The sequence below is a fragment of the Danio rerio genome, chromosome 6 (genome assembly GCF_052040795.2).
Source record: "Danio rerio strain M-AB ecotype USA chromosome 6, GRCz13ab, whole genome shotgun sequence".
Classification (NCBI taxonomy): domain Eukaryota; kingdom Metazoa; phylum Chordata; class Actinopteri; order Cypriniformes; family Danionidae; genus Danio; species Danio rerio.
The window spans coordinates 49884376-49912077 of NC_141026.1; the positions used below are offsets into that span (position 1 = coordinate 49884376).

A 27702-nucleotide genomic window follows, 5' to 3' on the forward strand; every position below is an offset into this window, starting at 1 on the left:
TCAGGTAATGCTTTTCCCGTCTCTCTCTCTCTTTCTCCGTTTAAAATTGTTGCTAAAGCGCTGTCATTAACTATTATTTCTCCACACCCCATAAAATGTGACGGCACATCAAACTGCAGCAGTTGGATTAGTCCAAAAAAGGCATTACTTCTTGCAGTTGGGTCTGTTTTAGTTCGAATTATGTTCTCATAACAAACAAACTGCTCCAGGTTCATTTGAAAGTGTACAGAGACCACCTCTTCACAGAGGTCTCGGTACATTTTTCTGGTCCGCTTTTGGTGCACACTCGAGTGTGATTGCTACATTCACACCTGCCCAAACGAACCATACTAAACAAACTCTAGAGCGATTCAGCCAAATTAAATAAGGCAGTCTTGAAAACACCCATAAACACAAGAGTCTTTTTAAATTTCCTGATGTTAAAATTGGATCAAAACCCCAGAATTTTTGAGGCCCACTGCAATGTGACATATTTCCCCACCCACCGAATTGATTGACAGGAGCGTATTAACATGTCTCCATAGTAATGTGTATAAACGTCCACAAAACAGGATTTGTAAAGAAACTGGGATCAAAAGATCTGCTGTCTGTCTCTGTCACTGACTGCTGTTTATCTGACGTAATGCATGAGTAGCAGACACACACAGGAGAACGGTACACAGGGTGAACCAGCTCATTTGCATTTAAAGGCACAGGCTACAAAAACAGCTACACTTTGCTCAAAAGCTAAGGTATATTCTACATTGTATAAAAAATAATCTAATAGGTATTTTGAAATGAAACTTCACACATAATCTGGACACACCAAAAAAGTATCTTATCTTATAAAAGGGGCAAAACAGGAGCCCTTTAAAGGGGTAGTTAACCCCCAAAAATTGTATTTACCCTATTTATTCCCCCTTAATTGTATACAAACAAATAGTCAATGGTTATGTATTTTCAGCTCCTTCAAAACACCTTCTTTTTTGTTCCACAGAGAAAGAAAATCAATCAAATTTGGAACAAGTAAAGGGTGAGTAAACATGACAGAATGTTTCATTTTTAGGCGAACAATCCCTTTAAATGAGAAAAACAACAACACTGCTTCTTCTTTTAAGCCATTTCCACTAACAATTTGAGCAACAAAGGAACATCTAAACCAGTAATGCATCTGAATTCATTTTAATGTTTAAATGTCAGCTAAATGTCAGAACTTTCAGAAACAATGTTCTTTATACATGCTTTACAGAATGTACAGGTACAGCATACAAAAAAAATACACAAAACAATATTTATAAAAGCAGCATTTAAATATTGTCAAAGCACTGAAGCTAAGCTTTGGTTGGCAGAAGGCAGGAACGTTTTTCTTCTTTGGTTTAAATTCGTACACAACTAAATAAAAAGATCCCAACAGAGTCCTACGTAATTCAGAGTAAAATAAATCTGCTATTCACTTGCATCACTTTTAAATGATGTTGCTTTGTGTTCGCCTCCCACAAGCTGTACCAAGAGAGGCCAAGCAAACACTAACAGCAATTCAAAAAAAATGTGGATGTTTTAAATGAAGCCGCTGATGACACACATACACACTCCTTTCCTTTCAACAAGGGAAATTGACGCAGCGAGGAGTCAGCCGCATCATCTGGCATCAAGGTCTCTTGATTAGAGTAATTGTATAGCTAACAGCAAGGCAAGAGATTGTGCAAAATGCAACAAATGAATATGCAAATCAAGGGGTCGTTATCACAGTTGGAGAGCATCTGAAATGAATCATTTCCATTAAAAGACAACAAGGAAGACAGTGACCACAGATATCTGCTGCAGAGAAAGATCCAGCTTTTTGTAGGTTCAAGAAAATAAAAAGTGCAAATGTGAGTGAGCAAAGTTATGGAAGTTTCTAAATTTAGAGTTCGGGTCATTAAGGAGTCAATCGAGATGGGCAAGAATGTGAGAGTAGTTTTTACTAAAGGGGTGATCATGTTAAAATAATAACTAACTTTACTGGAAAACTTGACTAGACCTATATTCAGTGTTCAAAAGCTTCTGAAGGGAAATATTTCCCCTGACATTAAATTTGAGACTATACATTTTCAGTTCACGATATGGACTTCATAAGCAAGGTTGTAGCTGTATCCAAAAAAAGAAAGTTTTTTTTCTTGAGGTAAAAAATGTTAAGAAATCCTACTTTTTGTTTGGAAATAGGCTCGTTCTACAACTCTCCAAGAGTTAAACCATTGAGTTCTACCGTTTTTTAATTTATTCAGCCAACCTCTGGGTCTGGTAGGGACACTATTAGCGTAGCTTAGCATAGATCATTGAGTCAGATTAGACCATTAGCATCTTTATCCGAAAAAGGTGGAGTGTTCATTTAAGGCAAATGTCAATCAAAGATTGGAATCCATAAACATGGTTTGGGTCATCAAGCAGTCAGTCCAGATGGTCAAGAACATGAGAGTGGATTTTCTCTAAAGGGACGATTGTGTTAACAAAATCATTGGTGAAACTTCACACTCGAATGAAATAAACAACAAAAATTATTTTGTCTGTAAATTTTGCTGCGCATTGGAAAACTTGACTAGACTTGTATTCAAGGTTCAAAAGCTGAAACGAAATATTTCACCTGACATGAGATTTTCAGTTCATGATATGGACTTTAAAAAGCAAGGTTGCAGCTTTGTCCGTAAAGAGAATTTTTTTCTGGAGGTAAAAATGTATTCAGAAACACTACCTTTTTTGGAGATCGGCTCATTCTACAACTCTCCAAGTGAAGAAATGTCGAGGTTTTTCATTTTTTAATCCATTCAGCCAACCTCTGGGTCTAGAAGGGACACTTTTAGCTTAGCTTAGCAAAGATCATTGAATCAGATGAAACTATTAGCAAAAGAAAAGGGTTGAAGAGTGTTCCTTTAAGGCAAAAGTTAATCAAAGATTTTAATCCATAAACAGTTTGGGTCATCAAGCAGTCAATCCAAATGGTCAAGAACCTGAGAGTAGGTTTTCTTTAAAGAGGTGATCGTGTTAAAATCATTGCCAAAACTTCACACTTGAATGAAATCTCCAACTACTCTTCGTTTTGGAAAAATTATTGTGTCGGTAAAATTTTGTTGAACACTGGTAAACCTGACTTGGCTTTTGAATTCAACGTTCAAAAGCTTGTAATATTTCACCTGACACGCAATTTCAGACTATACAATTTCAAATTAATGAAATGGACTACAAAAAAAATAATAAAGGCAGTAGCTGTGCCCGAAGAGAAAATTGTGTTAAAAGAAACACTCCACTTTTTTTGGAAACAGGCTCATTTTACAACTCTCCTAGAGCTTGGCTGATCTCTGGATCTGGAAGAAACACGTTTAGCTTAGCTTAGCATAGATCAATGAATCGGATTAGACCAATAGCATCTATTTAAAAAAAAAAAAAGTATTCCTTTAAGGCAAGTGTCAATCTTTCCTCAGGATACTTTTGTTAATTTGTTAATAAAATATCCACCAATCACACGCATGCCATTGGGCTTACAGAACAAATATAATTGGAAGAATAAATTTATTCTAACTGAGTGTCTAAAAAGCAGTAAATCCAATCGTAGTCCTTCTTTCCTCTAAATTCAGAGAAATTATAATTGCGGTGATTAAATATTCCCTTGCTTATCTCTGAGGCTCATTTAAATTAGTTCGAGATCATTAGAGGTTATTTTACAGTGCTGTGAAAGTCAGCGTGAAATGGCTTTCCTTAAAAGGTGTGTGCTAAATGAGTGGGAAGAAAGAAGTTTGTAGCTTTTGGACACAGCTCACCTCTCTTAAGACCATGTTTACACGCAAGAGGACTAAAATCCAGCTGTCCATCCACTGAGAAAACATTAAAACTAATTAAGTCGGCCTATGCTTAATTGTCAATTGTTTTTAACCTTGAAAATGGAGTTAATACATTTCTATCCCTAGAGTTTCTTTATTCTGTTGAATACAAAAGAAGATATTTTGTAGAATGTCAGAAACTGGCAGACTTTGACATCCATAGAATAAAAAAGTACAATGAAAATAATGGCCGTTTCAAGCATTCTTCAAACTATCTTCTTTTTTTTTTTGTTTAATAGAACAAAAAAAACTTAAATAGGTTTGGGAACAAGTGGAGGTTGAGTAATTACAGACAGAATATTCAATTTTTTCAGAAGCTCTACTCACATAACAGCATGTACCGGACGGATTAGACTTTAACTCAACATATATGTAATAATACATATATAAACAGCACACGGACATACTGTAAAGGTGAAGTGTGTGATTTCTACACCACTAGGGTGCCGAACAGTACAATCTTAACCCTTAAAAAGATATCACAAAATAAAAAAAACGAGACGAAAGCATAATATGCAAATAAAGGATAGGAAAAATAAAAAAGCGAGCGAGCAAATCACAATTTTCGTAAGGCTGTCCTGGGCGGATTGTCAAAGGTGCAATATATTCAATTCGATTATAGTGCCTCACGAAAACAGAGAGCAACTGAGGAATATGTTTGCGTTTTTGTGAAGAGCAAAACAAAATGCATTATTAATGACAAATAACAGTAACTCTGGCGTACAATAACAAGTGGAAACAACAGAGCTGTCAACTCTGTTAACACATTATCGGTCAGCAGTCAGTACCGCTTGCCAACAGCAATGAGAAATGCAATACGGGTAATTGACCCTCCGAAGTCAGTCGCTGCTCAATTTTGGCAGTCCGATGTCCAGCAACAGCATTCAGAAAGATCCAGAGAAAAAAAGACGTCTGGGTCAAGCTTTTTTGGCATATGCAAAGAGGCTCAACGTTCAAACCAATCACGGAATAATTCATACGTCATGGGATAAAGGTAGGACTAGTGGAGCTCTTGGAAAACATTACATTCAGGGCTCGAAACCACACCAGGAAGGAATGGTGAAAGCGGGAAATGCGTCTCCTGTTTTGAGTTTTTACACACATATCCCAATGAGCTCCAAAGAAACACGAAGGATTAACAGGTGTAAACATTGAAGAGAGAGGCGTTTCATTTGGCAGACAATGAGGCTTCTCGAAGGAGGTAGTGGAGTGAGGGCACTGGTGGGACACTGAAGGACAGGGCGGTGATGATGATTGGAGAGCACAGGGATGGGTTGGGTTTATGTGGGTGCAGAGGTGCTTTCCTGCGGGTTAGTCCTGTATGAGGGTTCCTCCAGTGCCCCCCTCCTCTCCTCACAGTCATCCCCAGTGGATGGGCACACCGGGGAGTTGTGTACAGTCACTGAGCCCTGGGCAAGGATGGAAGAATGGGTATCCTCAGCATCCCAAAATGACCTGCCTGGGATATCTGATAAAATATAACAGAGATTGGGAAAATGGATACAAGCAGTAGATGCGTTTCAAACTGTATTTATGCTGGTAGACATTAGAGCTGCACGATATTGAAAAAAATTTCACATTGCAATATTTTGTTTTGCTGCGATATACATAGCTGTGATTTGATAGCTCTATTTAGAAACATTTGAATAATTTAGCTCTACTAGGATGAGCTGTATAAAATATAATAAATTACAATAATATATAAATATGACGGAGCAAAGATAAAAGTAAAACATATAGTGCTTTATGGAGTTCTGTGAAGTCTAACAGTACTTAAATACAAAAATTAAACAAAATAACAATTGTATACAATAACATAAAAATAATAACTTCATATTTTAATATTTAATAAATGATCAAATGCAGCGATGTGACTATTACAGATACACACATTGCGATATCGATACTCAAACAATACAGAACTAACAACATAATGCATGAATAACATTTGCAGTGTTCATACACCTTCTGCCTATAAATTCCCGAGGTTTGTCCATAACCTTTTGAACAATCTGTGAAGACTGGATAAACAAATCACTGTTTGCTAATGGATTTTTTCTAACCTCTGATTTACTTGAGAACTGATTGAAAGTAGAAATGTTCAATTTCTCACTGACGTGTATGCTGTACTGTTTATTCTTTAATAGTTTTATTTAACACTGACATATTAGCTTGATTAAAAGTAACTGATTTCTAATAATGTTAAATAAATATTTAAAATACCATTTGAACAGTCTTTGATTTTTTATTTTTACTATATTTTGATTAAACTAACAATTATAACAATAAGAGACAGCTTTAAAAAAAATTTAAACCTTACTGGATCTAAACTTTATAAATATAAAAACATTAAAACAATAATGCACAATTTAAAAATACAAGTATAGTTGATTTGTATTATTATTCTTTTAAAAAGTTTATTTATTATTATTATTAATTATTTTTAAAAAATGTATTATTTTAATTTACACATATAAACTTGAAGACATGTATCGCGTTTTCTATGGAGACTCGTAAGGGAAGTGGTGGTGGGGGGAAAAAACTGGGTGGGAGGCTAATATACAATATATACACAGTATATTCCCTCGCAAAATTGTTTAGTTTTAATAAAATATTTCACAAATAATTTTTTTTTAATAGGTAATCATTTTCCTAATGCATTAATCTCCTAATGCATTCACTCTGAAACGCTCCATAGTGAAGTGAGGAGCTCTCAACCACTGCAAGACGGATCCATGATGAACTGATTATGAAGGGAATAGCATTCATACTATGGGTTCACGTTTGACTGTACATGCAAATGACCTTTATTTTGAACTATAATATGAACAAGTTGTTTGTGGAACAAGAGTTTTGTGAGGGAACGCAAAACAACTTTGTGATGGAACGAAAAAACTTTCAAAAAAAATAAATAAATAAAATTGCTCCCACCCAGAATTATTTTTCCCCACCACAACGTCCCTTCCGGATCTCGGTAGATTTTTCATCCACAAATAAACAAATTGAAATGCTGTTTAGATCTATGTCAAAGTAAATTACGTAAGAATTTTTTTTCTTTAAAGATGGTAGAGAATTTTTTTTTTAAAGTTCACCCATATAATGAAAACTGAAGAAGGAAAAAATAATTATAAAACTACCATTGATTTTCACTTTCATCAGATGATCTTGTTTTGTGTTCACAATAGCAGAAAGAAATTCATAAAAGTTTAGAAAAGTTGAAATGTAAAAAAAAAAAAAGGACATTTTTGTGTGAACTATCCCTTTAATACCTAAAAATGTTGTTAAGGTAGATAAATCACTAGGGCCAGACAGAATCTACAGACATTTTTTGCTATTTCTATGGAGAATTTAGCTAAACATCTGCGCATTTCTGATGAATTATTTTGGGAGTATCATAACTAAAACCTTAATATATGAAATAAAAAAATAATATCTTTATAACTTTTATTTAATGTTGAAAATGCAAATCCAATTAGATTCACTTTATTTGGAAAACAAAGCAAAACTCTCATATAATCCATCTACTAAAAGACAGAAAATATTACTGTACAAACTGCATTGTACATAAATCAGATGAACATTTCCGTATTAGTCAGTAATATTACTGTAATTAATTTAAAAACTGAATAAATATAGATTTACACACATTTACTCGAGTAAATAAACAGAATTAATGATGGGTTAAAAATCTGCGGAATTCTGCACGCGCAGATTCTGTGTGGGCCTACAAATCACTCATTTAGAAAGCAAATGGTCAAAGGAATATTAAAAGAAAGTGAGATTTCAACAATCATTAATATTTTAGATATAGATATATGTAGTGTTGATCTCACCAGTGCTGTAGTGTTGTGACGCTGATAGTCGTGGTTCATGGTTGCTGAGGAACACTGATGCGTTCTGCTGATTTATGAAGCTCTCCAACACCGCGTCCGAATTCTCAGAGTGTTGATCCCGCTCTTGAGGTCCGTCCCGAGAAATCTGAGCCACGAGTGGGTCATCCTCAGTCAGGTAGGCATACGGGCAGTACTCACGTGTGCGCGAGTAGATATTAGCATTATCATAGCAGTCAGAGCAGATCACAAGAGCGCCCGCACCTCCTACAAACACAAACGTTGATCAGCTTGTTTTCCAAAAACACATCATTTAATTCAATTGGTGAGTTGACAAAGTTAATCCTAAAATTATTATTTTTTTAGCATTAATAAATGTAAAATGTTACACTACCGTTAGGGATATTTGACTGTCCTTCTCTTGGTTCGCTCCGATGGAAGCTGTTATGTCCAGCAAAGAAAGAGCCTACGCGACTACCCAGCATTCCATTGGCATCTGGATCAACATCGCTGCTTACTTCACCATAACATACTCCTGTTTGGACGCAACAAGATAGTATTATATAGAGACGAGCAATATCTTATCACTTGCAATGTACCAGTTTTTATTTCCCCATGATAAAAATAAAATTCGACTTATAATAAGATCACACAAATTGCATAAATTACTATTATTATTTCTACTATATTATACTATATAATAATAATATAATAATATAGCATTAGTAGTACATGTGCAATGGTGTAACATCAGTCGACTGTTTGAAAATCTCGTTTTGTGTCCAGACATGATTTAATATCCCGGAAATCATGATATTTTGTATTAATCGATACAGTGATTAGACTAGGTCAATTAGCATTGCATTATATATAAAATTATGCTTCTACAACACCCAGGATTGTTTAAAAAACACAATTAATTAATATATTGCCAAGAATTAGTTTAAATTTTTCCCCCTGTTTGATCTACATATGGATTTACATGATTTTGAGCCTCTTTTCTGTCCAGTAGTGATAGCTCATGTCTTCAGTAGTGTATAAGTGAAGATTTTGCTTTAGGGCGCCCTCTAGTGTCCAGTATAAATGAAATTTATAACATTATAATGTATGCTCGCAATACTGTTTCAGAGGTCTCTAACTCTGCCCTCTGTCCTTCAAACTTTATTTCTAACCTTCTTCTGCAAATCTGCCTGTGTATTTTATATGATTCTGAAAAGTGTGACCAGCTGCTTTAGTGTGTTCGATTATGATTGAGATCTGCATGACAGTGGGCATCTAGAAGGGTTGAACAACCTTTTTTTTTTTGTTTAAATAAAATAAAAAGTACTCTTCTCTCAAGATACAGAATTTTTTCTTTTTTATGTTTGTCGCTGAGTGGATTATCATCATTAATATCAGTATCACAATAAATACTAGAAAACATCATGATAGAATCTGTATCACCCATCACTAGTATTATACTGTTTATCCTTTATAAGGATGCAAGTAGAAAACTATGAACAAATGAACATTCAGCAGAGGTGATCTTACCATCGGTGCCTTTATGGATGTAACCGTTAGCATGAGAGGGCATGAGCTGCTGGTGGCTTCCGTTCTCTGAGTTACTGTAACCTTCCTGAGGCTCTGACAGTGTTCCCTGAGACGACAGGTAACTGGGAATGTCTGCTGGTAGGTTCATCTCATCTGAAATACAGAGAAATATATATTTTTTAGAAGTTTAGAATTTAAGATTCAAATGTTTACATTTTTTTTGTATGTTAAATGTTACTGTCTAATATGTCAAGTAGAAAAGTAGGGCTGGTTTTGTTGCATAGGGCAGTGGTCCCCAAACTTTTCATCACCGCAGACCAGACAGTTCATTCAAACGACTGACAATTTTACAATTGTTTGGGTTAATTTGTAGGTTGCTAGACCTATCAACCATCAACCTTTTTCTCAGAGGATGACAAGCTGAAAAAACATTGGTGTCACTCTGATACAAGCTTTATCTACTGCAGTGTTTGGCTGTTCTGTGTTTGCCTGAGATAATTAGTCTACCGAGATGTGTATATTCCATATAAGCTGAAGCTGATCGAACAGTTCTTGTCACGTGACTCGCGGTGCGCACGTGGTATTCATTCATCTAGGTGAGTCTGGAAGACGCGAGCATGTCATGTCATTTGCGGTTATTTGCAGTCTTCAGCAGTTGCTGGTTTCACCTTGACAAATGGGTTGCTGATCTATTCCTTGGCAGTTTGCGGAAGCTTCACTGGGCCTTTTCCCCTTAGAAAAGTCTGGCGCCGAATGGCTGCCGTCGCGTCATCCAGGTGGATGCTGCACACTGGTGGTAGATGAGGAGATTCCCCCTACTGTGTAAAGCGCTTTGAGTGCCCAGAAAAGCGCTATATAAATGTAAGGAATTATTATTATTATTATTATTAGAAAAGAAGCTTTCCAAAGACATCTGTTTCTTGCTCATTTTGCTGCTTGTGAGTTAAATTTGGGCACTTAACTGACCAAGAGGCAAGCGAGAGACTATGGTCATATTTCAAAATAAAAGATCATTCAGACTCTGATAATAAATAAAACAGAAAAAATTTATTATTTCTTGTGCGGTCTCTTCTGACCACTACCGGTCCATGGCCTGGTGACTGAGGACCACTGGCATAGTGTATAAACATAAATACTAATCTTTAAAAAATATACCTCACATTATTTCAAATATTTAATAATACATTTGACAAATGCTTTTTTTTTTTTTTTTTGGTAAAATTTCATGAATTTAAAAATTGTTAATGTTATTTTTTATTATGCTATTATTAATTAGCATATTATTTTTTATTATAAATTTTAAAACAATATTTATTTGAAGCTTTGCTAAAGATTCATATTTATTTTATTCTGTAAAGGTCTGATAACATTCTTCTTATAACTTTTCACATAATTTCCACCTCATGTTTTTATTTTAAATTTGGAAGAAGAGTCTTCAGTAGTATGCAGAAAAAAAAACTAAAAAGAAAAAAAAAATGAAAATTTCTAAGTGGTTTTAACTTTAAACCTTGTATTTATTTATTACCCTTTATTTATTTATGCAAACTAATGGACAAATCATTTTTAAAAATGAAACCTACAATTCAGGTGCACTGTTTTAATTCTATTCTTTGAAAGTTAAACAAAACTTGATATCAATTTAAAATATTTTTTAAATTATCATACTATTTATATTATGCTCGATACAATAAAGATTGTTGTTTAAAATGAACAAGTGATTAAATTTATTATGTCTAGAAATTATTAGCTAAGCACAATTTTATGATCATGACAGCTCTACTAGCAATTACCCATAATTTAAAATTTAATCTAATCAACAAAGCATAACATTACCGCTTTAAAAATATGTGTCATTTTAAATAGTTTTCACTGATGCTGTCTACTGACCTGTGTTTGTAATGCTGTAGTCCTCACTCTTCCTCCTCATATGGTAAATGACTATGACCCACACAAGTGAGGTGCCGACAACACAGCAAACGACCACCATGACCACAATGCCAACCGTCGTCCATCCGTCATGCCCGTAAACGCTGCTCCCCGGGTCACAGTTGGCTGAGGGTGAGACGCTGAGGTAGATATGGCCACGTTCAGTGCCAAGTGTGTTAGACATGATGCATGTATATTTCCCTGCGTCAGCAGGTCCTGCATCAACAATTATGAGGAGCTGATTGGCTGCAGCAAAGAAGTGACGCTCAGTTAGAACCAATGGAGCATCGTCTTTGGTCCAGTTAAGGCGGGGGGCGGGGCTACCACGAGCTATACACTGGAGGACAGCGGTCTCTCCTCGGGCAACATTACGATCCTCTAGGGGACGCTGGAAGGATGGAGTTTCTGTCAAATAGAAAACAAACAAACAAAGTTATGTCAACAGTGTGTGAATATAGCCAGCCTCGACTTATATTCATTATATTTTTTTAGAATCACACTTGATAAATATAGTCTGCAAAAAAACTTTGATTGACACTCATTCTTTGTACATGCCACCCACTAGTGATTGGCATACCCTCATTAGTATAAACAGCCCTAAGTGAGAAGCAGCTGTCTGCCATTAGTTTTAACCGAGATAACTTTAGTCCTGTTTTGAATCTGCCACTATGGTCATACATAGGCGTCTGTAGCTCCACCCTCTTTTGAAAAGAGCACAATCTCATTTGAATTTAAAGTGACAGTCACCAAAATGGCACAATCTGACTCAAAGCCAAACAGAGAGAGCTATAAAATATTATATGTGTGGTATTTTGATCTGAAACTTCATATACATACTCTAGACTTGCTCTACATCTTGGAAAAAGGGGCATAAAAGAATGCTCTATAATGTTTTTATGCCTTAAAATATGTGCACGTTTGAAAACGTGTGCTAGGTGCTTCAAAAACTGAAAAACGCAAATAAAACTGAATAAATCTGCCACACGCTATTGATAAACAGTTCATTCAAATAAGCAGTTTTTTGAGCTCTTGCCATTCACTTAAATTCTTCAAAACATAATTTGTCTACGTCAATATGTAGATATTGTATGTGTAAGAATATCCAGAAAGGGTGGTGATATTAATGGGATCTTACTACAGATAAAGCGTTTTACATTTATGCATGAAATACACTCTCAAAACGGTTTACATTTGGAATCTAAATCCTTTTTAGTCATTTGAAATGTTATTATATTTATGTGTATCATAGTTTGTTTGGTTTTCTATTCTTATTTTACATTTCCTCACCTTATTTCTTAGGTAAAAGTGGGTGTGGCAATTGTAACCTAATTGCTTTGAGACTTCCTGCCTTATTCACTTGCATTGATTTTTAGCTGTAAAGACAGCATACTTTCTTGCTTAATGTGGCAAACTGGTATTTTGTCATATATTTATTTTGATGCATTGCAATAAACTCACAAATTTGTAAATCAAGTAGTTTACTGCAATTTGTTACTCGCTAATCATTTACCCATGAGCAAATTAAGCTGAATTCCTGAGATAATCACAGAAAAGAATTTACTTCCACAAATATGTTCAATTTGAATTTGATGATTGGGTATAAAGTTGATTAATAAAGTCAGTTGTGATGGATCATGTTGATAAAGTGTTATATTCTAAGCTTTTAATGCTTACCTGGTGAAAATGTTAAAGTTAAAACATCATGCTTATTTTATGAATGGACTTTTGAGAGCAGATGTGTGGCAGTGTGCCATTTTCAGTAACCAAAAAAAAAAAAACAGATATTATTTATTAAATGTAAACAAACTGTCAAAATGAATCGAATACTATACCTAGCACAGTGAGGGTGGCATTGGCTGACAGGCTGCCTGCCTCGTTTTTGGCTGTACAGCTGTAGACGCCCATATCTTCTGCCTTCACGTTAGCGATGAAGAAAGTGTCATCATCTGGCATGACATGCATCCTTCTTTCACGAGCAGCAGGGAAATTGATACCACCGTCTTTTTGCCAAGCGATCTGGGGTGTCGGGTGTCCCTCTGCAGCACACTCTAACCTCGCAACAGTCCCAGTGCGGATGGTCAGATCCATGGGCGTCTTCAGGAAGGTCGGGAGCTCTGGGGGAAAAAGTAATTAGCGAGTTATTTCCACAAGCAATGCCAGAAAGTCCAGATATAGCCAGACTATTCTTGTCAAAACTTCAGTAACCAAAAAACAAACAAACATAACACTATTAAATTACCATGATTTCTTTCATTTTAACTGCACCACAGTAGAAATTATCCTTGAAAAAAGATAAACCAAAATGCTATGATGTTTATTCCCAACATTTTTATCACTGCAAACCGGTCAACGCTTGACAATTTTACTGCAGACCAGTAGGGGGGTTGGTTTGTAGGTTGCTAGGCAACCATCAACCATTTTCTAAGAGGATGACAAACCGACAAAACATTGCTGTCACTCTGATACAAGTTTTATGGAGAAAATTACAAAGCAAGGGTTTGGGTGTTTTGTGTTTGTCTGAGAGAATTAGTCTTTTGAGTATTCAATATAAGCTGAAAATGATCGTCAACTGGGAGCGTCTGGAAGGTGCGAGTGCAAAAAAAAAAAAAAAACTTTCCAAAGACGTCTGTTTCTTACTCATTTTGCTGCTTGGTTGAATTTGGCCACTCAAGTGACCGTGATGTAAACGAGAGAATATGGTCATTTTTCAAGATAAAACTTTTTTTTTTTAAATAAAAGATTGTTTAGAGTCAGGTAATAAATAAAACTGAAATAATTAATGATATCTTGTGCAGCCTTGTACCAATTGATCCGCAGACCGGTACAGGTGGTCGAGGACCACAGATATATGTGATACCCTCTGATACAACTAGACCACAACAAGTTTTTTGTAAGGGGAAAGCCTAAATAAAAGCAAATAAAACACTAATCTTATATTTTGACAATTATAAAAAAATATATATAAAGAGAATTAATCTAATTATATTTTGGAATTAAAAATGAATATGAATTAAGGAAAATTATATTTACTGACTGAATGATCTTTGCTACAACTACTTACTATTATAAATGCAATTTATTTTCATTCAACAAATAATCTAGTTAAAAATATATAATAATTATAAAAATAATAATGTGAAACTTAAAAACAATTGTTTTCTAATTAAGTAAATAACATTATAAAAACATATTGAAATAAATATGAAGTTTCATCATTTTCATAAAAGTATTATTCTTCTTTTTCTACCTCATACAATATGTAGTGAGGGCATAAAATAAATACGATGAACTGCATAAGCTGCCTTAAAAGCAAATACATTGCTAATGTTTTGTAACACTACTATTAACATAATTTTCTACTTGTTTGTGACAGCCGAATTCATCTTCTGATTAAACATCCAGTACAAAACATGTAATTTAATGGCCTATCAAACCCTTAAAACTGCGGCATTTCCATTTACAGTGTTTGCTTTGTGAATCATGCTTCTGTTTTTCTAATACTCTGTTATTGGGTTACAAATACGCCCTTTCATCAGAATCATGAACTCATATAAATGGAATAATTACATTGCTGAGGTCAGCATCCGAGAGGGCTGTTATGCTTGTTCAACAGACGTGGAATATTAAACTGACAGAGCTCTAAAAAACAACCATGAAGAAATGAGGGTATAAGGCAAGAAAAAAAAACTAATACTAATCTTCTTATCAAATCATAGTGCTACAGCAATACTTCACTAGAAAAAGTGCAGATGATTGCATAACTGTCATTTAAACTGAAACTGATTCCAACAATAATGTTCTTCTATGCTGTTGCTGCTATAGCAGTGGTGTAGCTTCTGCTGTTCTCTTAAATTTACAATAATTGTGTCTTTTTTATTAGTCAGATCAAACACTAGATCAAAAACACACATCTGTGAGAAATACAGCTTTACACAGAGGTTAGCAAAGTTTTAACGTTCACTTCTGGGCATGAAAATCATAATGCAAAACTGAGAAAATGCAAATACTAACTATAATACTGTTCCATAGACATTAGTGAGTTCTCATTCATCTGAATATTCAACACATTCTCTCTTCCAAACACAATAAGAAACCGTAACTATAATTGCAGTTTTCTCTCAATGCATCATACAACTTCGCAATCTCACAAAAATAGTCTCAGTATTACGAAAAGATTTCTGGATGTATGAAGAAAAATAAATAAAACAAGCTGCAAGATGAGGTGTTGCAGTTTATACAATGGTGTTTTAACAATACTGAAGTTTCTAACTTCCATACGATACCTTAAAAAATATCGATATTCAATCAAATTTGATACTGCGAAAAAACAATCAATACTAATAAAAAACTAAATCGTATCATTTTATTTATTACAATACTTGTCAAAACATCACTATTTCTGACAATGCTAGTAGACAAAACTATATTACAATATTATCATTATATGAATTTGATTAATTATTTTGCTTAATGTTTTTGCACTGCTGTAGGGCTGTAGTAGAAAACATGACACTAAAAACACCACTAAACGCCCCATTTACATAGTAAATACACGGAGAACTTTTAAACAAATGGTATTGTGAAGAAAATAATTAAACCATTATGGTAAATGGAGTTAAAAATGTAATTTTAAATAAAAAGTTAAAGGTTTTATTGAGATGGATTCTTGGTGAGATTGTATGGGTGTTGGCCAGATTTTGTAGCTGTAAGTGAACAAGGGAAAATTAAGTCATGTTAAAAAAATGATTAAGATCTACAACACAATATTTGAGCAGATTTAAGACTTTTTAAAGCCTAAAATATAGCTTTTGAAATTACAGACATTTTAAGACCCCATGGACACCCTGATAAATCTCTAGTGTCATTACTAATCCGTGGGACGTATAAAATACTGTTTCCGGGTCCATGCCGCTACTCCTTTGAATTGAGAAAATATTCATTTATGACCACTTTTTAGTCCTATCACACATTAAAGTGAATTTTATATAAAATCAGGGTGTACACAACAGTCTCTGGACTTGTTGCATCACAGACACCAATATTCTAACAATTTATAAAAAATTAATCACTTTCTGGCCATCTAATATTAAGAAAATGTGTGTATATATATATATATATATATATATATATATATATATATATATATATATATATATATATATATGTTATGAACTGTTATTACAGTTCATTATTCCCATTTGATAAGCCTCCCCATACAGTTTGATAGAGCGCTTGGACCTGGAAGCCGCTTTGCGTGATGTCACACTGAACAAGTGGATAGGTTTTATCACACAATTAATGCGATCTCTTGAAGCACTGATTGTTTTTCTGCAAATTGAGTGGCATACTTAACTTGTACGTCAACTATGATTTGATCATAAATTATAAATACACACATTCCTATCTGAATAAAAATGTAAATGTAAACCTGTCTTATAACAAAACATCTCATCTAGACTCATTATAAAAAAATAAAATAAATGTAGTGATGTACTAACCATTAACAGTGAGCTTGGCCAGAGTGGAGTAGTTTGAGCCGAAATGGTTGGAGAGCACACACTGGTACTGGCCCTCGTCTGTGAAATTGACGTTGAGCAGATGGAGTATGGTGGTGTAGAGGAGGCGCTGGTCCTGGTAGCGAGCGTAGTTCTGCACCTGAGCTTCATACAGCACCTCTCCATCTTTGCGCCAGGCCGTGCTCATGGGAGAGTCACTACTGCTGAAGGCGGAGCAGTTCAGAGTGACGTTTGTCCCACGTAACGCAACAGCAGTCTTTGGGTGAGCTGTGATCTGGGGTTTAGGAAAATCACCTGCAAAAGAGACATAAAAACAACATATTAAAGCTACAAAAAGCTATTTTAAATGGCAAAAAAATGAAGCCAATAGTAAGGCCTTAATGAGTTTGTTCACCCAAAAATGTAATTATGTTATTAATTATTCCCTCTTGTCATTTCCTCTGAGACGTTCATTTATCTTCAAAACACAAATTAAGATACTTTAGTTAAAACTCGAGAGCTCTCTGAACCTCCATAGATGGCTAAAGTCACAGAGCAAAACAAGCTAGAAAATATGACTTGGTTCACCTATATCTTTTCTCACACATCAAGCAATAGTGTGTGTTTGCTACGAATAATACATTGTATTGGCAATAGAGTCAGTAGTACAACATGCAAGCACAGCATAGACAGCCTCATAGAGTGAGAAGCAGCCGACTGTATACTTGTCTACAAAAAGGTTAACGCACTTTCTGAGGCAGTATTAGGAAAAAAGCTTTTCTGTTTGACCACTTGAGAAATCAACGTTTATTATTATTTTGTTTTATTGCTGAATTATTAGACTATTTCTAACTGCTCTGACTGTATTTCCATGTTCTGAAAAGCTCTTCGTTCTTGTCCATGTTCATCATTACATTTAATTTAAAAGGAATTTTTTATTTTGTGTTTCTTTTTTATTTATATTAAAAAGTGAAGCAAGTGAAAAAAATAACAGAGTGGCTGGAAGAAGCAGTGAAAATGAAACTACTTGTATGTTTACCTGAAGGCTTTTGTGGGCAGGAGCTAAACAAATTATATATATATATATATATATATATATATATATATATATATATATATATATATATGTATATATATATATATATATGTATATGTATATGTATATATATATATATATATATATATATATATATATATATATATATATATATATATATATATATATATACACACACACACACATATATATACACATATATATATATATATATATATATATATATATATATATATATATATATATATATATATATATATATATATATATATATAGAATATAATAGTTTATTTTTTTTTTTTCCAAGTTTTCGTTTTATCCCCAGAGATAACATTAGTCCAATTTTGAATCTGCCACTTTGCTGATGCATAGGTATTTGTAGCCCCATCCTCTTTTGAAAAGAGGGCCGGGAGCACAATCTCATTTGAACTGACCCTTCACTAAGCCACACCAGAAAACTGCCACACACCAATCGTGGCTTAGCAACCGAAGCTACACGCAGGAGGTCTGTCAAGCTTTCGAGCGAAGGAAACAAGTTAAAGTTACAATTTTGTTTAAACTATTTTGTAATCAGTTGTGTATTATGTTGTGAATATCCCCTGTAATGCATACTACAGTCCTTTTTTGTCTGGCCTGTATCGGATATCTCACCTGTTTGCCAAAAATGTCTAATTATTTCCCTGGGAATGTCTGACATCAGCGCATACATATTGTAATAGACGTGCCAGGCATGAAAGCTTGACAGTTGTAACAACAGTAACTAAGGAGGGCGGGGCTTAGCGAAGAATCAATTTAAAGCAACAGTCACCAAAACAGGACCCAAGGCTAAAAAAGGCTGTTTTAAAAAGTCCTCAAAACAATAGCCGCGTTTCCACTATCGTGCCTAAAGCGAGCGAGCCAGGGCGAGCCAAGGCCAGTGCCGTTTCCACTGTCACTTCCGGGGCCTAATCGGGCCAAAGCGGGGCTTTCTCGGGGCCAACGGCCAGCCTTTTTCGGCCCGCCGAATACCTTGGGCCAAGGAGGGCCAGCCGGGGCTTCGGGGCGGAGTGAAAGGAGAGGCGGGCACAGTTTTCCGATCGCACTCGAGTACATGCGCCAAACAAATAAATAAATAAGGGAAAGAAAACATCTGGAACAAATTATAGGCTGGGGTCTTTTTTGCTTATGATCGCCCTTAAGTTTATCTTTTAAATGTAAGGCTGTTGCATAAAATGATATTTCTTTGCTGCATCTTTGATGTTTCAATAACGCATAATAATCTTTACACCATATTAAAGACACAGCAGACAGTAAAGGTTTTCAAGAGGTTTTGTCAAGTTTAATACTGTGTGTGTTTTTGCGCGTTTAGATGCCTGTGTATGTGTGTGAGACCGAAAAAAGAGCGCTCCATTCACAGCTCTGTTGATGCCACGAGCGGCTTTTTTCTTTTCTTTTTATTGTTTTAATTTATTTTGGAGATAATACACTATATGAATACAACAGTAGGACATTAAACTTTACAAATTTCATGTCCACTTTTGTAGGCTCAAAACAATAGTGTCATATCTAGATAAAATAGCCCTATATTGAAATAATTTAAAGAATTACAAATATTAGATAGGCCTATAATAAAATCACATTAAATAAATAAACCAATATAAAACTAACAAAAGCTATAGCTATAACAATTAGGTACTATATCAAACTGTTTCAAAATTATATTAAACTTTCATTTTTCAAAAGCCTCTTTGAAAAAAAGATTTTAGATATTTTCTAAAAAAATAAAAATAAATAAACACCGGAAAATGTTTTAAATATTGTTTATAAAGTATTTGGATACGATGAAATTAATCAAATCATGCAAACAGAGCATTTTCGGGGTGAGTGAACGCAGAAACTAGGCGACCTTTTTTTCTGTCTGCAGCCGCGCAGCACTTTTTTGACGGGGAAAACTGCAAGTTCAAAATGTGCTCTGTGTCCTCAAACAAGTGTGTGTGTTTTTATATGACGTGGTAAAATTAAAAAAGGACATTTTAAATACATAAAGAGCTTTATTAGTGCATAGCTGCTGAGCGCAACGAAATATAGGCTATATTTTATTACGTGCTGCTCTTATGTGCTGAAACACTGAACACTTTCCTTTACTTAAGATATAATAAGCAACATCTTTAAATAAAGGGAATCACCTAACCTAGTGTCATAAAGCCTATAGGGGGAAAATAATCATGTTTCAGTTCTCTCCGGAGCATTTGGGATGAATGTTGGACAGATTCTGTCTAGAGGATGTTATAAAAAACATTTTATATCGAGTTATTAACGGAGAATTTTATATATGTGGTGTTATATTATGGATGTGTGCGCTCCCTGCGCTCCGGGTCCCTCCGTTGGTGGCAAGACCACTGGATTTCGATGCCAGTCGGTCGGCGAGTAAATGAATATGATCAATGAAAACACACAGGCATGTGCGTATAGACATGCGTTGTACTGCTGTACAGTAACGTGTCATTTGTTTGTTTTGGTTGTCCTAATTTTAATAGTTTCGTGATGATGTGATGGTGTGCTTTATCTGCATGATTCTCGCTGAAGTGGGCGGTTTGAGTGACGTTCGATTCGGGGGATGTTCTGGGGGCGGGGTTTGCGTGACGCGCTGCGAGCTACTAGCCCCACAGTGGAAACGCGACATGATTTCGGCCTCACTGCTCAACCTCCCGGGCGATTGGCCCGGCCTGGCCCGATATAAGCCCTGGCTCGCACTGGCCTGATAGTGGAAATGCGGCTAATGTAGGGGGGATTTTGAGCTAAATATTCACACTGACATTCTAGGGACATCAGAGACTTATTTTACATCTAGAAAAAGGGGCATAATAGGTGGCCTTTAATTTGTGTTCCACAGATGAACGAAACTCTCAGGAGATTAAAACTAAATATGGATTCAGTAAAATAGATCATAAATTAAATTGTTGGGTTGGCTAGTCTTTTAAATTACAGTGTTATGAAAAAAAGTATTCACTCACTGCAGACAAACTCCTCTGGTTTAACAGCAAGCACACTAGATCCGGCCAGGGAGGCGGGATGAGCACAGACAGCAGTGCAGGACTGCTGAAAGCGGCTGTTAATCAACCACTGGCCCAACCACTGAAGCTGACAGTCACACAGGAGACTGCTGCTGTTCAGATCACTGAGGAAAAGCATAGTGCAAATATATTATACTAGCACATAGCAAATGAAAAACAATATGTATAGTCAAATAAAATAAATCATCACTTACAGTGTTTTAAGCTTTAAATGAGTGAAAGCGTCCGGGTGAATAGACATGATGCCATTCTTACTCAGGTCCCTAAAGAACAAATTCAAATAGAACATTTATTGAAGAAATTATGTCGGTGGATTAACTGTATTTTTCTGCATAATGGTGTATTACTGTCATTGTTAGTATTGAAGCACAAACATTATAACTGTGTATTTATTAATTTTAAATAGTCATGAAAAATAAAATGGTTTAAAAAAGATGTCAGACATATCAACACAATACCAATATTTTAACTTTATAAAGGTTAAAAAAACAAACATTTGATGGAATAACCTTGTTTTTCAAAAATCACAACAAATCCATTAACAAAATATCTGATAAAAAATTAGCAACAAAATATTTTTTCCTGCAGAAAAAACAGCTCCAAAAGACACTACTTTTACTTTAAATTAGGGAATGAATAAATTCGGATGAAAATGTTATTTAATAAAATCCAATTAAAAAAGTTTCAAGATATTGATTCTTTTGTATTCTAAAAAGCTGTGGTTATAAATGCGTATTAATAATTTTCACAATTAACTGTATATAACACTGTATAACACTGCAACTTTTAGATTTAACAATCAGTTTCTTCCTAAATATAAAAATGCTTTAATTTTCCTCAGCGTATATTTGGCATCAAAATTCTATTTTATTTATTCATTATGCTATATAATCAAACATTAAATAATTCATAGGTTTCTTAGTGTCAAGTTTTGAGAAACATTTAACCAAAAGGTCCTCCAAAAGAACAAATTCAAATAGAACATTTATTGAAGAAATTATGTCGGTGGATTAACTGTATTTTTCTGCATAATGGTGTATTACTGTCATTGTTAGTATTGAAGCACAAACATTATAACTGTGTATTTATTAATTTTAAATAGTCATGAAAAATAAAATGGTTTAAAAAAGATGTCAGACATATCAACACAATACCAATATTTTAACTTTATAAAGGTTAAAAAAAAAACATTTGATGGAATAACCTTGTTTTTCAAAAATCATAACAAATCCATTAACAAAATATCTGATAAAAAATTAGCAACAAAATATTTTTCCTGCAGAAAAAACAGCTCCAAAAGACACTACTTTTACTTTAAATTAGGGAATGAATAAATTCGGATGAAAATATTATTTAATAAAATCCAATTAAAAAAGTTTCAAGATATTGATTAATGCTAATTAATAATTTGCACAATTAACTTCCTTAACTTCACAATTCTTCCTTAAATATAAGAAAAAGCTTTCATTTGAACTATTTCCTCACTGTATATTTGGCATCAAAATTCTATTTTATTAACTCACTAAGCTATAATCATCAAACTTTTAAACAATTCATAGGTTTCTTTCTTAATGTTTTGACGTTAAACATTTAATTATAAGATCCTCCGATTGACTTCTTTCTGGTGATTAGGGCTGGGCAATATGGCCTTTAAAAAAAAAAAAAGATTTCAATTCAAGTTTTTCCCATGCAAAAAATGAGTTAAAATTAGTTATAACTAGCTCAAGGATATCATAATTGTAAAACTATAAGATATAAAAATGCTAAAGAGAAAAATAACTTTCTTTTAAATAGCTATGAAAAAATATATTTGTCTAAAACAGGTGTCATGTTTTCCAACACGTTTTTATTAATTTTAAGACCTTTATTTAACTTCATAAAGGTTAAAAAACACAAAATTTGATGGAATAACCTCGTTCTTCCTTGTGTATATTTGACATCAAATTACTATTTAATTAATTGACCATGCTATATAATCAAACTTTAAACAATTCATAGGTTTCTTTCTTAATATTTTGACCTTTAAACATTTAATAAAAAGCTCAAAAGGTCCACCAGTTGACTTCTTTCTGAATTTGTATACATAACTTCTGGATTAGTAAGATCATGAATGAAAGATAAAGAAATATTAAAAACCAAAAGAGACTCACAAATTCTCCAGCTCCATCAGACCCTCGAAAGCTCTCTTAGTGATGGTCCTGATTTTATTATTCTGTAAAACACTGAAAAACACACACAAATGCTCAGGTCAAGTAAAATAAAAAACGCTAATATCCACCAACAGGGGGGGAAAAAAAAATCGTACAGTGAATTCAGCCTCTTCAGACCCACAAACATGCCAATGAAGTCCTCGATGGCAAGGGATATCTCATTATTGCGGATGTCCCTGGAGAAAACAAACAACAAAAGACAACCATCAGAATTACAGCAAAACATCTAACCGCCGCAGAGTTGAACATGTTTCCTGTGATTAATCTACAATGTTAGAACTGCAACGTGCTTTCTTTGAGAAATTGCACTTTTGCATACATAGAATTGAGGTCGTAGGTCTCTACAGCAGCTTGTATGCGCTTCATGTATAATAGGAGGTTTTGTACGGACAGGCTGGTATGTGGGAGTATTGTGAGACTGTCTTCACGCACTGCTGGCTGTAAAAGACTGACATCTCTTTACAACTGTGCCAAAAGGACAAGAGCGGTGGGTATGAGGGACAGGAACGTTTGAATGTGCTTTTTCTACGGGTTGAGCTGAAATGCAGAAGCTAAACTAAAAGGATTCATACAGGGCAAAACTAATGGGACGGACTGCGTGTTAGCAATTATATAGCTAGAATCTACATCTGGGCTATTCAATTGGCAGCCCCCAAGGCGATTTGTTCTGGCAACTCCATATAGTGTGACCAAGACATCAAAAATAAATTTAGTTCTGTCGAAAAACAGCCACTATAATTATGAGGTGACATGCGTCTGTTCAATACAGCACAAGCTGCAGTTAAAGGCTGCGCAGAGAGTGAGTCACCTGACAATAAGCGAGTGGTGCGAGCAGCCGAAAACATTTGGATATTTTTGTATGTTGCAAAATAATGAGCTGTTTTTAATGTCTGAAAATCAATGGAAGTGAATAAGACCGGAAGTCAAAGAGATTCCAATGGTTGCACCCACTCATAGGTTAAAAATAAGGTCAATGAAAGACAGCAGGGGCTTGTGGGTGATCTTACAGTGTGCGGACATTAGCCAGGCTGCTGAACACTCCTTCTCCCAGGTGTGAGATTTGATTGTCCCCTAAATTGAGACTCTGCAGGAGACTGAGACCTGCAAACACCCAATCCTCCAGACGACTCAAGTGATTGAAGGACAAGTCTCTGAAAAACAACATAAATGCATTTATATAAAGTGTCAGAAATCAAATAAAACACCACAGAAGAGAGAAAAGAAAGAGTAGTTCAAGAGTCAAAAAATATAAGTATGCATTGATATTTTGCATATGGATTAAAAGGTTAAACTTGAAGCAAACGGCACTCACAGTTCCTCCAAGCGATGGCAAAACTCCCAGGCATCAGCTCGGATGAGTCCGATGTTGTTTTGATTGACACGTAAAATCCGGAGCATGTGAAGTCCGTACAGCCAGCCTTTATTCAGCTCCGTCAGATTATTGTACTCCAATTCTCTGAAGAAACACACCAACAGAACACTTGTCAATCATGAAATCAATCATTTGATTAATTATAAATCAGCGAGATCCACTTTAAGAAGAAAATGAGTTCAAATTCAACTGGTTTTAAGAAAAAAAGAGGTTTAGAGTTCAGAATCATTAGCTCTCCTGTAAATTACTTTATATTTTTCCCCCAAGTTCTGTTTAAAAGAGATTTTTCAACCCTAAACATAATAGTTTTAATAACAATTTTCTAATGACAGATTTCTTTTATCTTTGCTATGATGACAGTACAAGATATTTTACTAGATATTTTTCAAGATAGATTTCAAGTATTTAGCTTAAAGGTATCTTAGTCAAGTCATGAAATACAAGGGTTTGTTCTATAACAAATCGATATATACATACATACATACATACATACATATATATATATATACACACACACACACACACACACACACACACACACACATATATATATATACATACATACATATATATATATATATACATACATATATATATATATATATATACACATACATATATATACATATATATATATATATATATGGTTTCTACGCCTCCCTTTCTTTATGTGTTCAATATTTTTTCCCTGCGTCATTTCATTTTATTACACATAACCTAATTTGTAAACTAATTAATATCGATTTGTTTTCTTTGCATATATGGATTTCTTGAAAATTCAACAGCATCTTTAGAAATGTGCTTTCAGAGAAAACTGGTGACACATTCAATACTTATATTCCATGGTGTAAATATCTGTTTGAATGGAATTCCTTTCCATTTGCTCAGAGGAAACAACAGTATTTTCAACTTAACATTTTAAATGATCTAATAAAAGCATTGACTTACAGCTCCTCCATGTTTTCCAAACCAAAGAGCGCTCCATCCATCAGCTTTGTGATGCCGTTGCGCTGCATTTTCAGTGATTTAAGAGCCTTCAGTTCTTTGAAAATGAGACTTTCCACGACACGGATCCTGTTGCGCCTTAACTCCCTGAAACAGAAGCCAGGTGGAAAGAGGAGCACGTTACAGTGAGAAAATCCAAGCCATGCCACTGACAATTGAAAGGAGAAAAGACAGCGAGGGAAAAGAACTCCTCTCTTGATAATATCAGTAGCATTTAGCAAGCAGTAATTCTGTCAGATACAATCTAATTGAGCGCTGCAATAACATCCTATTCATTAGCCTTGAAATACGCACAAGACTTGGAGCTGAGAGAGGGTGAAGACTTTATCGGGCAGCAGAGAGAGTCTGTTCTGGTTTATCTTCAACACCAGAAGAGAGCTGATGTTTCCGAAACAGCCAGGTTCCAGGGAACTTATCTTGTTCTTGCTCAGGTTGCTGTCGGGATGGAGAGAGAGAGAGAGAAGACAGACAAACATGCATGAATGTCAAAACCAGTCAAAAAAATAAAAAAACAATCCATTAAAAACAACAATTATTCAAATACAAAACAAAGATCAAAGCAACAATTTAATCATGATATTTAATGCATTACTTCAACAAAAAAAGGAAAAATATTTGAATTAACTTAAATAAATAAAAATAAACTTAAATAAACTTAAAAATGTAATCCAAGGTACTTTTTTTAACATGAAATAGCTTCTAAAAAAATATATTGCTGAATTAAAATGAATAGTCATGTTAAATCACGCACTCAGTAGCTATGTTTCCATCCAAACATGTGAAGTAAATTTATGTGCAAAACTGCAATATTGCATAAAAGACATGCGAATAAAGCAGCATTTCCATCCAATGAGTCAAAGAGAACTAAATCATCACTTCCTGATTAACTGGTGCCAAATATCAAAAGTAAGAATGGAATTTATTGAGGTAGGAGAAGCTGCGTGAATCTTTTCTTTATTTAACTTGCGCCTCAGAAGACAACGCTGACACACAATGAATGTGTGGTGGGGTTTGAAGGTTATGAGATGCGAAGCACAGACACTCTAAAATTCTGGAGATAATTAATGATATAACAACACTATTACTGAAATGGTTATGGCGTTTTAGAATGACCAAAACAACATTTCAGATATTTTACAAAATGCTCAGCCTGCTGATTTTTCCATTCACACACATTTTCATCACATGATTTCTTATTAAATAAATATATATATAATAATCACATGACTTTTTTTAATGTGAATACTGGAATTTGTTTGCAAAAGTGTTTCCATCGCAGTTTATGCAAATTTTTTTCTTACCAAATTAAAAGTTTATCCAAAAAAAAATGTATTGCACATTTTTAAAATTAATGAGGATCTTGGCGTTTCCATCAGCCATATTTGATATCATATATGAGCATATCCAAAATGAGACAATGCGCTCTTTTTTTAACGCATCAAAAAAAAGGAAAAGGGGATTGTCTCAATGGACAGTGATTTGAATTCACTAATAAAACAAAAAGGTAAAAATGTAGCAAACACATTGTAATGCAAGTAATGCAACTAGTGACTTTTTTGGGAGCAACTCAATATTGTAATGCATTACTTACAATGGGTAAATTATTAATCCCAATGAAAAAAAGTCTAAAAAACTAACAAACAAAACAATATTTTCTGTCTTCTAGTAAGATATATTTAATGAGAAACTTACTTTGTTTACATAGTAGTTCGAATTGTAATCCTTAAATAAATGTTTATTCTTTATTTTTCGTGTGCCAAGTTTTTAGTTACTATTCTCTCAAAATCATTTCACATAAATCCTCTGACTTTTTAATATAATACTCTTTACAGAAATACAAAAAATGTGCACAGATTCTTATAACAATGAGCTCTCTTAATCTACTAAGTGGAAAACGGGCCATAACTTTAGCAAACATCTGTATGGTACGGTATGGTTCGGTACATTTTTATGGCCATTTCCACTGTCGAAAGTCACCTAAAAGCGAAATGTATCGTACCACTTTTGAACACCACAAAAGGGTACCAAAAGGCAGAGCAAAACACAGCTGAACAATATTAGTTGGCGGAGATAGCTCGTGGACAAGCAGGAGAATGAAAACAAAGGAACTGCCGTTTTTAACAACACAACTGAGTAGGGATGTAACGGTATTGTAAATACCGTCATACCGCAATATTAATTTTTTTCGATATTACCGTAGTCGCATGACTCTGTAAAACTTTAGGTCTTCTGAGAAAATTTGCTCAGGCGAATGAAGCGAACGGGAGGTACCGGAAACTACAATTCCCATCAGCCCAGGCTTGGCCATAATCCCTTGCGGTCTGTTGTCGCTACAGATCCAGTAATGCGGAAATGGAGTGTGCTGCTAGAAGCGGGGATGAAAAAGAGCTGGGT

The 27702-nt window shown here is 34.5% G+C and overlaps 1 protein-coding gene and 1 long non-coding RNA gene across 2 annotated transcripts in view; one reads left to right on the plus strand and one right to left on the minus strand.

Annotated features, from left to right (window-relative positions):
- Nucleotides 1–1145: 1145 nt before the first annotated feature.
- lrig2 (leucine-rich repeats and immunoglobulin-like domains 2) overlaps nt 1146–27702 on the minus strand; it is a 31092-nt gene continuing 4535 nt past the window's right edge. The window contains exons 4-18 of the mRNA XM_087257903.1: nt 25603–25743; nt 25252–25395; nt 24244–24387; nt 23939–24082; nt 23027–23107; nt 22872–22943; nt 20916–20984; nt 20662–20825; nt 16615–16926; nt 12949–13230; nt 11078–11521; nt 9191–9343; nt 8055–8195; nt 7664–7927; nt 1146–5298 (exon numbers count right to left, since the gene is read on the minus strand). Of these exons, the coding sequence (XP_087114029.1) occupies nt 5111–5298; nt 7664–7927; nt 8055–8195; nt 9191–9343; nt 11078–11521; nt 12949–13230; nt 16615–16926; nt 20662–20825; nt 20916–20984; nt 22872–22943; nt 23027–23107; nt 23939–24082; nt 24244–24387; nt 25252–25395; nt 25603–25743 (2743 nt within the window). The 3' untranslated portion in view covers nt 1146–5110. The remainder of the gene's footprint in view (nt 5299–7663; nt 7928–8054; nt 8196–9190; nt 9344–11077; nt 11522–12948; nt 13231–16614; nt 16927–20661; nt 20826–20915; nt 20985–22871; nt 22944–23026; nt 23108–23938; nt 24083–24243; nt 24388–25251; nt 25396–25602; nt 25744–27702) is intronic.
- Nucleotides 17973–22583, plus strand: LOC147843640 (uncharacterized). The gene is made up of 3 exons (XR_015494144.1): nt 17973–18535; nt 20433–21722; nt 22401–22583. It is a non-coding gene; the product is annotated as an uncharacterized LOC147843640 (long non-coding RNA).